Source organism: Helianthus annuus, chromosome 17 (genome assembly GCF_002127325.2).
Source record: "Helianthus annuus cultivar XRQ/B chromosome 17, HanXRQr2.0-SUNRISE, whole genome shotgun sequence".
Classification (NCBI taxonomy): Eukaryota; Viridiplantae; Streptophyta; class Magnoliopsida; order Asterales; family Asteraceae; genus Helianthus; species Helianthus annuus.
In genome coordinates, this window is record NC_035449.2 from 169,537,488 (window position 1) to 169,548,146 (window position 10,659).

At 35.9% G+C, this 10,659-nt stretch overlaps 3 protein-coding genes and 1 long non-coding RNA gene across 4 annotated transcripts; all 4 read left to right on the top strand.

Moving 5' to 3' along the window:
- Nucleotides 1-292: 292 nt before the first annotated feature.
- LOC110887244 lies at nucleotides 293-620 on the top strand. Its single transcript, XR_002563173.2, has 2 exons — nucleotides 293-352; nucleotides 426-620. It is a non-coding gene; the product is annotated as an uncharacterized LOC110887244 (long non-coding RNA).
- Nucleotides 621-4,254: 3,634 nt separating this feature from the next.
- Nucleotides 4,255-5,313, top strand: LOC110888645 (F-box/kelch-repeat protein At3g17530). The gene has a single exon (XM_022136161.1). The coding sequence runs from the start codon at nucleotides 4,255-4,257 to the stop codon at nucleotides 5,311-5,313; it is 1,059 nt and encodes a 352-aa protein (XP_021991853.1).
- Nucleotides 5,314-5,561: 248 nt separating this feature from the next.
- LOC110888644 lies at nucleotides 5,562-8,742 on the top strand. The gene is made up of 4 exons (XM_022136160.1): nucleotides 5,562-5,973; nucleotides 6,057-6,748; nucleotides 6,829-7,066; nucleotides 7,169-8,742. The coding sequence occupies exons 1-4, from the start codon at nucleotides 5,562-5,564 to the stop codon at nucleotides 8,740-8,742; spliced, it is 2,916 nt and encodes a 971-aa protein (XP_021991852.1).
- A 63-nt stretch (nucleotides 8,743-8,805) lies between these two features.
- LOC110888643 (ATP-dependent DNA helicase PIF1-like) lies at nucleotides 8,806-10,110 on the top strand. Its single transcript, XM_022136159.1, has one exon. The coding sequence runs from the start codon at nucleotides 8,806-8,808 to the stop codon at nucleotides 10,108-10,110; it is 1,305 nt and encodes a 434-aa protein (XP_021991851.1).
- The last annotated feature ends 549 nt before the right edge of the window (nucleotides 10,111-10,659 follow it).

Sequence of the window (10,659 nt, forward strand, 5' to 3'; positions counted from 1 at the left end):
TTTTTGTTTTTTAACTGATCTTAACCCATTTGACTTATGCTACAGACAAAAAGGGATCAAGATCGGGACCGTCCATTTGACTTCACACGGATCACCATATGCTTTCTCTCTCAATGCTCACACATCTCACAAAAAGGGATGCCAAAAGCAGGGAAGTACAATCTACAGGAAAAAGCAACACTTTAGTTTTGTGTGAAAGACAGCTTGCTTGCTGCAGTCTCTATAATATATCAACACTCTTCCATACACTGTTTGAAAGACAGCACTGCTTGCTTCAGTCTCTATAAATAATCCAGAGATATCTACACTCTACTCACACTTTACAAACTCTCAACTACTCTCAACTGAAATTGTAAGTTTATCTCAGTTGAATAATCCTACTTTCAAAACATCAACTTAACAACTTCTATTTACTTCGATTTCAGAATATATCAACTCTTTGCATTCGGATCTTGCGTTGTTTCTCGGCTCTCACATCAAGGTTTTAAAATTTTTGTCGGCTTTTCACATCTCCCTCTTGCATTGTTGTAAGTTCTTTCAAATATGACATAGTGAAAGGATAAATTGTTTTTGTAGTTTTGATTTTACTTTGTTCTGTTATATTTTGATCTTTTCCTTCATTTTTGGGACTGATATGTGTCATGGTTTTGTGATAATTATGATATTTAGGTCATTTTTGGGGATGATAAGTGTTGTAGTTCAATGAAAATTATGATAGTTAGGTCAATTTTAGATATGGAATAGTGAAAAGATAGATTGTTATGTACTTTTTATTTTAGTTTGTTCTGTGGGATGTTTTGATATATTTTTTCATTTTTCGGGATAGTGAAAGGATAAATTGTTTTTGTAGTTTTGATTTTACTTTGTTCTGTTATATTTTGATCTTTTCCTTCATTTTTGGGACTGATATGTGTCATGGTTTTGTGATAATTATGATATTTAGGTCATTTTTGGGGATGATAAGTGTTGTAGTTCAATGAAAATTATGATAGTTAGGTCAATTTTAGATATGGAATAGTGAAAAGATAGATTGTTATGTACTTTTTATTTTAGTTTGTTCTGTGGGATGTTTTGATATAGTTTTTCATTTTTCGGGGTAGTGAAAGGATAAATTGTTTTTGTAGTTTTGATTTTACTTTGTTCTGTTATATTTTGATCTTTTCCTTCATTTTTGGGACTGATATATGTCATGGTTTTGTGATAATTATGATATTTAGGTCATTTTTGGGGATGATAAGTGTTGTAGTTCAATGAAAATTATGATAGTTAGGTCAATTTTAGATATGGAATAGTGAAAAGATAGATTGTTATGTACTTTTTATTTTAGTTTGTTCTGTGGGATGTTTTGATATATTTTTTCATTTTTCGGGATAGTGAAAGGATAAATTGTTTTTGTAGTTTTGATTTTACTTTGTTCTGTTATATTTTGATCTTTTCCTTCATTTTTGGGACTGATATGTGTCATGGTTTTGTGATAATTATGATATTTAGGTCATTTTTGGGGATGATAAGTGTTGTAGTTCAATGAAAATTATGATAGTTAGGTCCATTTTAGATATGGAATAATGAAAAGATAGATTGTTATGTACTTTTTATTTTAGTTTGTTCTGTGGGATGTTTTGATATATTTTTTCATTTTTCGGGATAGTGAAAGGATAAATTGTTTTTGTAGTTTTGATTTTACTTTGTTCTGTTATATTTTGATCTTTTCCTTCATTTTTGGGACTGATATGTGTCATGGTTTTGTGATAATTATGATCTTTTCATTCATTTACTTTGTTCTGTTATATTTTGATCTTTTCCTTCATCATTACAGGAATTTTTTTAAAACAATACTGTATTCAAAACAAAATAAAACGCCGTATTCACAAAACAATACTGTATTTAAAACAATACTGTATTTAAAACAATACTGTATTCAAAACAATACTGTATTTAAAACAATACTGTATTCACAAAGCTGATTGTTATAGTAATTATGTGTATGTGTTCATGTATGTGGATTTCTTATTTTATATGTTTTCTTTTAACGTTTAAAACACGTGGTAAAAATAAAACGCCGTTTTGATTATATACATGAGATGAAACTTGCATAGAATATTTCAATAAAGAGAAAAAAATAGGGATATTTCGTAATACAAATTAACCATGACCAGTGGTACAACATAATCTTCCGTTAACAACATTAGTTTCTAACCATATAAGTCTAAAAAGTAAGTAGTCAAATAAATTGGATACTCTAAATTCAAGTATTATCTATTTGTCTTTTTGTATTTTTCAGTTTACAAATCACTCCAAACACATATCAATTGAGAGGTATGGGCGGTGGTTATCCAATTCCCGTTGAATCACTAGGATCAACAAACCATGGACGATCATCCGATCGCCATTTAAACCTTCCTGATTCAAACCCTCTAACTTCAAACCCACCTCCGGTGTCAACCCCACCTCCGGTTTTAACCCCACCTTCGGTTTCAACCCCACCTCCATTGGCAAACCCTGAATATGATGATCCATTTGGTTGGACGGATGAAGAGTTGAATTGGGCGTATGACTATACCTTCGCTCAACTACAATTTGGTGGACTACAAATTGAGGGGTGCCATCGTCCGGTGCCAAACACTCCTATACTTCCTATGCATCCTCCACCTTCAAACCCCCCTTATGTGGAAAACTACAGTCAAACACAAGAACTACCGACCTGGGCTGAAGGGTACGAAACTGACCCTGGGGCGGTTTACGAACCACCATTGGATGAAAAAATGGTTTGGGAACCATAGAACAACTTTTATGATGACTGTAGTTTTTTTTTTCTCGAATTAGTTTGAATCTTAATTATGTAACTTTTAATTATGTATTAGTTTAAATTTAAATTTGTTGCTGTTTAATTTTAATCATGTTTTAGTTTAAATTTTATTTCTGGAGTTTTTATTTTTTTACTTAACTAATATTGAACACTTAATAGGATATGTCTGATCATTTTTCCGTTGAAGAATTTTCATCATTGACAAATGATAGAGCATGGTATAATATAGTCTTTGTTAAGGTGGAGTTTATTTGGCATGACGTCGATGGAAAGAGATTAGTGGTTATATTTCTTGATCAACACGTAAGAACATTATTTTAATTTACTTTGTGTTATACGAGTAAGCGTTTTTCCACCACTAAATTTCTTTTCATTTTAGAGACAAAAAATTGTTGCGTTCGTCCCACAAAATTTGATACACAAATATAATGACGCGTCATTGATGGGTGGTTTTTTTTCGTTGAATCATTTCCAAATTGAGAATCTCAACTATCTTGAGTGCCCAAAGTACCAGAATTACGTGTTAGTTTGGTCCGAGAAGAAAATTGTCATCAACGAATATACAAAGCTTTCTTCACTTATGCTTACGATTCCAAGGGATGCTTCTTTATATCCATTGGTCCCTTCCATTATAGAATTGAAGCATGACAGGAGACCTCAAATGGATATTGTTGGTACATATTAATTCTCTATCTATAATTTTTATTAAATATATAAAACTTTATATATGGTCTATACGATTTAACTGATTTGGTTTTAGATGTGGTTGGGAGAATAATAGAAGGCAAACGTGATCGATGTTGTTTTGAACTTTCTCTTCAAGATAAGACGTACGTTATTATTTATTATTAACATATTACAAACATAATATTTACGTTATATGTAAGAAAATATTATTATTAGAAGAACTTTAACCCAAAATCGTAATATACAGTGGTCACACAATACATTTGTTTTTGTCTGCCCTGAAGCCTTCCGATGTTATACGTTCCATTCGAGCCGTGCAACAAAGGTCCATCATATATGTATCACGTCTCAAGTTGGTTCATCTACCAGATAGTATGTTATGCTTTACACATGAACATTCTAATAATTAGTTAGATCTAATGGCTCATGTAGTTTAATAAAAGTTATATTTTATTTGTTATTTCAGTTAATATTTTGAAGTCTACGGAGTTGAGTACGATTACGTACGAACCGGATATGGTCGAGGCACGGGATATGTAAATTATGGATCGTTATCCAATTTGTGTTTAAGTTAGAAACATTTGGTGTTGTTATTTGTTTAGTTGTTGAATATTAAAGTCTCTCTTGGTGTTTCGTGTTTTGCTTTTTGTTTCCCTCATATTGATGTAATTGTAGAAGTATTTATAATCTATCACCAAGGTATAATCTTCTTAGATTGGACAACTAAATAATCATTATCTGTATTAAACGAAGGTATAACCATGGCTGACCTTCCTACTCATACAATCGTGTTTGAGATATTAACGAGGCTGCCAGCAAAGGATGTAGGTCGTTCTAAGACTGTATGTAAGCAATGGTATGCGTTGTTGTCAACACAAGATTTCATAAGGATACATTGTTCTCGCTCAGTAGTTTCATCTAACAAGAGAGTTCTGCTAATTGACGACCTAACATGCTCTGTTCGTCCAATCATCTCTAATAACAATGACTATGGTCCAAGCTCAATAGTTACATTTCCATTCCATCACCAAAATAATGATGTCTCAATAGTTTCACATTTGAACGGATTGTTGTGTGTTTGCTTGAATCATACATACGAGCTGCTTCTTTGGAATCCAACAACTACTGCTTTCAAGCGTTTGTCAACCCCTGATTCTCATGGATTCTATATAAATAACCTTGATGCCATTGGTTTGTACGTTGACGCTGATGATGATTACAAGGTCTTGCATATAAAGCGTAGGAATGGTGTACTTGGTGTCTATGTTTATTCTAGGGAAGTAGACTCTTGGAGAAATATTCCTTTCATAACAAGACAAGAGTACCTAAGCCCTCATTTCAATTGGTCAGCTGGCACATTTTGTGGTGGTACTCTATATTTCACTGTTTGCGAATGTTGGATTGGAGGTACGAATGTGGTGATTTGTTTTGATGTTAATTCGGAGCAGTTCAAGGAGATAAGCTTTCCACCCGTTCCTTCTAATGGAATGGTTCAAGGTGTTTTAGTTAATGTAAAAAATGTGCTTCACATGTTTGCTAGCACTGGCATGTTTGAGATGACAATTGACCTATGGACACTACAAGGGGATTACTGGATTAAGGTCTTATCATGTCCTCCGATCCCCCCGATATCATTGTCATTGTGGTGCGATATAACACATTATGTGACAAATGGTAATTGGTTTGTGATGACTAAATTAGGGAAGTTGTTTACAATTGAAATGGATATGAAGCCCTTCGAATGTTTTTATCCCGTTTCTTGGTTTCGAGGTTTTAAGGGTGCGGTGTTTGTGCAGACCATTGTTTCACCAAGTATTTAGATTGGCTTTCACTTAATGTTATCATTATGTATGTCAATGTTTTAAGGATTTGTGTTTTTTTCTCTAAGTCATGATATTCCGTTTAAGTCATGTATTTTAATGTTATCATTATGTATTTCAATGTTATCCTTCGGTTTGTTTTTCTCTAAGTTATGTGTTGGAATGTTGTTACGATTTGAGAATTTCATCATCTATGATAACTCTCTTTTATTTAATTTGCAAGGTATTTGTCATTTTATCAATTTACAATGACTAATGGACTCTCAAACCCTCGAAATCATGCTTCTAGCTCGAGTGCATCTACTAAAGCTGAAAAACGAAAAGAGTATCAAAAAAGATACTATGCTGCACGCAAAGAAAATAACAAAGTATCTAAATTTGGGAGTGGTGATGCCCCCCAAAGTGCTTCATCAATATCTTTAATGAATAATAGGTCAACAGAAAGGACACCGTTAAGAAGTTTACAAACTAATATTACTCAATTTCCACAAACAACAAATGAGAACGCCTCAAGTGTTTCTACTACAAAATGCAAGGAGTACAATGAAGGATGTTCTAATACACCAAACGATAATGGAATGCGTATTTCAAATGGCAGTCAAGTCAACCAAACCCCGATAGATGATGTAATTGACGTAGTCAGGCATAGAACATCACGAGGTTTCTATTTATTTAACAAAGATTTCTTTTTCGAACTTGACATCTTTTACAACCTTCATTACTTAATACACCAATTTTTTTAGGTATTCAAATTCATCCGCGTACTTTATTACCCCAATTTGCTGAAGTAGTTGATCAACCTTCCCTCCAACATGGGAGCGTAGAAGATGATCCTTATAATTTTGTTTACAATGGTGTACCTGGAGAGCATCGTGTTTTAAAGGAACGAGGCGCATGTCCTAATTGTGGAGCAAAACGATTTCAATTTGAATTTGATACCTTTTGTTGTATGAGTGGGAAAACCGTGTTAGCAAACTTAGAAATTCCAGAGGAATTGTACCGACTTTTCACGTCTCAAGATGAAATTGGAGATTTGTTTAGGCAAAACATCCGTGCTTATAACACCAATTTTTCTTTTGCCTCAATGGGTGTGACATTGGATGATACATTGAACAATATGAGAGACGGCGTATATACTTTTCGTGCACATAAAGGAATATATCACAGAATCGACCAATTAGTTCCGAGGGATGGGACTCCTAGGTACTTGCAGTTGTATTTTTACGATCCTGATACTGAGTTAGATCACAGACTCCGATGGCCAAATCTTGATCGGCGTATTACTCAGATTTTAACACGCGTTCTTTCTACAAACCCATATGTCGATACATTTAGAAGACTTGCGGAACTAGGACCTCTGGACAACTATAGAGTCACTTTGAATACTTCGGTTGAACTTGACCAAAGGGTGTACAACCGACCAACGACATCGGAGGTATATATAATATATTATATTAATTGCAATTATTTAATATAATTGCTTATTTTACTTACTTATAGTTCACAATTATATAGGTTGCTGGTATTTGGGTTCAAGGTAATGACAATATCATTTCGTATAAACGAAGTATTGTAGTGTACGGTAGGTCTGAATATAGACAAACTATTCAGCCGTACTTCAGTTGTTACGATCCATTGTCGTATCCTTTATTTTTTCCTAATGGTGAGTCGGGTTGGCATGCTAACATACCACGTCAAGGAGTATCAATCAATGAGGTTCGCAACAATGACAACATCGAAGGAGAAATGGAAGGTACCAACAATTTGTTATCCTTTTTAAGTGAAGATCATAAAAATAGCGTAATGCGTTTTATTTTTATTAACTGTTTGTTTTTAATACATCTTCATCGTTCAGAGGCTAATACACGAAGTGGTAGAACAACCGTGGCTATGCGAGAGTACTACTGTTACAAGTTCCAGATTCGATCTACCGATAATGTGCTTTTGTTCGGTGGTAGGCTGCTACAGCAGTTTGTGGTTGATGTTTACATCAAAATTGAGACGTCACGCTTAGAATTTTGTGAGAGAAACCAGGATAAGATTCGGGCCGAATTGTACCAAGGTATTGTGGATTGCGTCAATACTGGCGAGGTTCATGCAAACAGAGTCGGGAAAAGAATTGTGTTGCCTGCATCTTTCATCGGGGGGCCTCGCGACATGCGACGTCGGTTTCTAGATGCGATGACGTTAGTTCAAGACGACGGCAAGCCTGATGTATTCCTTACAATGACATGTAATCCTAAGTGGCCTGAGATATGTGATAACTTACATGTTGGTCAAACTGCTACAGATCGTCCAGACCTTGTTTCAAGAGTGTTCCGGGCTAAATTAGAAGATCTTAAGGATCAACTCTTCAAGAAACATGTCCTCGGGGAAGTTAAGGCATACGTCTATGTCATTGAATTTCAAAAGCGGGGTTTGCCGCACGCACATTTTCTCCTAATCATGTACCCGCAACACAAGATCAATAACGCGGACCATTATGATAAGGTTGTGTGTGCTGAAATTCCTAACAAGCTAACACATCCCAGATTGCATGAGATGGTTGTCAAGCACATGATTCACGGTCCTTGCGGCAATTTACGATCAAGCAGTCCTTGTATGCAGGGTGATCTTAAAATTTGTCGTTTTCACTATCCTAGACAATTTAACGAACAGACGACACAAGGAGAAGATTCGTATCCGTTGTATCGAAGGAGAGACACCGGGATAGAAGTGGACCTACGAGGACAAACACTTGATAATAGATGGGTGGTCCCATATAACCCAAGGCTTTTGATGATGTTTAACTGCCACATGAATGTTGAAGTTTGCTCAAGTATAAAATCTGTGAAATATCTTTTCAAATATGTTTATAAAGGACATGACAAACAGGTTATTCAAGTCGATCAAAGTGAGCCAGGGGTTGTTATTAATGAGATAAAAAGATTTCAAGATGCACGCTACATATCGCCCCCAGAGGCTATGTGGCGAATTTTTTCCTTCTCTCTTTCTCAAATCTTTCCTACTGTTCTAGCCTTACAACTTCATCTCCCAAATAATCAGATGGTTAGATTTAGAGATGATGACTTGATGCCTAATATTGTTGATAGGGAAAGGGATAAGAGAACCATGCTAACAGCATTTTTTGATCAGAATAGAAACGATGAAACAGCAAGGGTACATTTGAATAAAGATTTTCCAAAACACTTTACTTGGAATGGAAGCACACGCCGTTGGAGTCGTCGTTTCGGTAAAAAACAAAGAGGTCGTATCGTTTCCGCTAATCCAGCCGAAGGAGAAAGGTACTACTTACGCCTACTTTTGTCAAATGTCAGAGGGCCTACTTCTTTCGAACATCTTTGCACAGTTAATGGTCAACGGTGTGCGACATTTCGGAAAGCAGCTCTTGAGTTAGGCTTAATAGAAGACGATGAATATCTATCATAATGTCTCGAAGAAGCCTCTACGTTTCAGTTTCCCAATGCTCTTAGAAGGTTATTTGCGACCATAATGATTTTTTGCCAACCTGGAGATATTCGAAAGTTATGGAATGACCACTTTGATTCACTATCTGAAGATCATCGGTTACACTGTCAAAGTATAGAACGAGTTCAAAATACGGTTCTTACCGAAATAAGTGTCTTGGTACAATCCATGGGTAAAAATTTCAATGAATTCGACCTTCCTAAGATAACTGACGATGTTAACTTACAAGATGCAGGTTATCGTGAGTTACAAGAAGAGTATGGGATTGTTTTGGAACCTGAACACTTGAGTGCCAAACATTCACTTAATCCGGACCAAAAAAATGTGTTTGATGAGATCATGATGCATGTTGATAATGATCTTCCAGGCGTGTTCTTTATTGATGGTCCAGGTGGAACTGGAAAAACATTTTTGTACATTGCCTTGCTTGCTGAAATTCGGTCACGTGGTCTTATTGCTCTCGCAACAGCTTCATCAGGTGCAGCGGCTAATAATATGCCAGGAGGTAGAACGGCTCACTCGAGATTCAAGATTCCTCTTAATCTTGAAAATAATTCAATGTGCAATATTAAAAAACAGAGTGGGGCCGCTAAACTGATTCGTTCTGCCAAAATAATCATATGGGATGAAGCGTCGATGGCTAAACGACAAGCGATAGAGGCAGTCGATCGTACATTCCAAGACATTATAGGTGTTAGTCTCCCATTTGGTGGAAAGATAATGGTTATGGGAGGTGACTTCAGACAGGTGTTGCCGGTTATCAAACGTGGCACTCGAGCACAGATTGTAGACTCCAGCGTACGAATGTCACCTCTTTGGTCTTTGACTAAGAAGATGCGGTTGACCATAAATATGAGAGCGCTGAAAGATCCATGGTTTTCTAAATTTCTTTTAAGAGTCGGCGATGGAACTGAAGAACCAATCGAAGGAAACTATATCCGCATACCCGATGACATGACAATTCAGTGCAACAACAGAGAAAACGCTATAAAAGAATTGATCCATGCCATCTTTCCATCAATTGAAGATAATGTATATTCTTCAGATTATATAATCTCTAGAGCAATATTGTCCACTAAAAATGATAGTGTTGACGAGATTAATAATCAAATGATTGAAATTTTTCAAGGGGAGGAAAAAGTTTATTACAGTTTTGATGAAGCTGAAGACGATCAGCGCAACTTCTATCCGGTCGAGTTCTTAAATTCGCTAAATGTTAGTGGTTTGCCGCCTCATAAGCTTCATTTAAAAATTGGATGCCCAATAATATTGTTACGTAATATCGATCCATCACATGGCCTGTGTAATGGCACGCGGTTGATATTGTGACAACTCGAACCTTTGACTTACTATGATGTAACGTTACGTGCTGATGACACTTTGAGCTAATGAATGTTTGCTTATGTGCTTTATGTGTATGGTGGATTTCATGATTATATGTTTCATTGGACGCACGATGCTATAACCGATCGCACAACACACACGGCCCAAGGGCAGCCCAAGCGGATGGGCCGGCCCACTCCCATATGCGCACCAAATTAAACACTTTAGGGACTTGCTTGTTCTCATTTGTTACCAAAACTCACAACACACACAAAACCCTAGCAAAAACCTCTCTCTCTTTCTCACGCATAACCGGACGGCACAAGCAACCGGAAATCGACCCCGAATTGGATCACCCTCGACCGATCGGTTAGTATTTAAATTGAATTGCTTTACTTGATTAAATAATTACATGTTCAATGTTACGAATTGGTGTGTTAATCGGCCGAATGTGGTTTGTTGAATCGGCCGAACATGTTAGATTGATCGACCGGTTATGTTTGATGGATATGGATCGATGTGTGTTAAATTGTTGATTAGATATATGACTAGGGA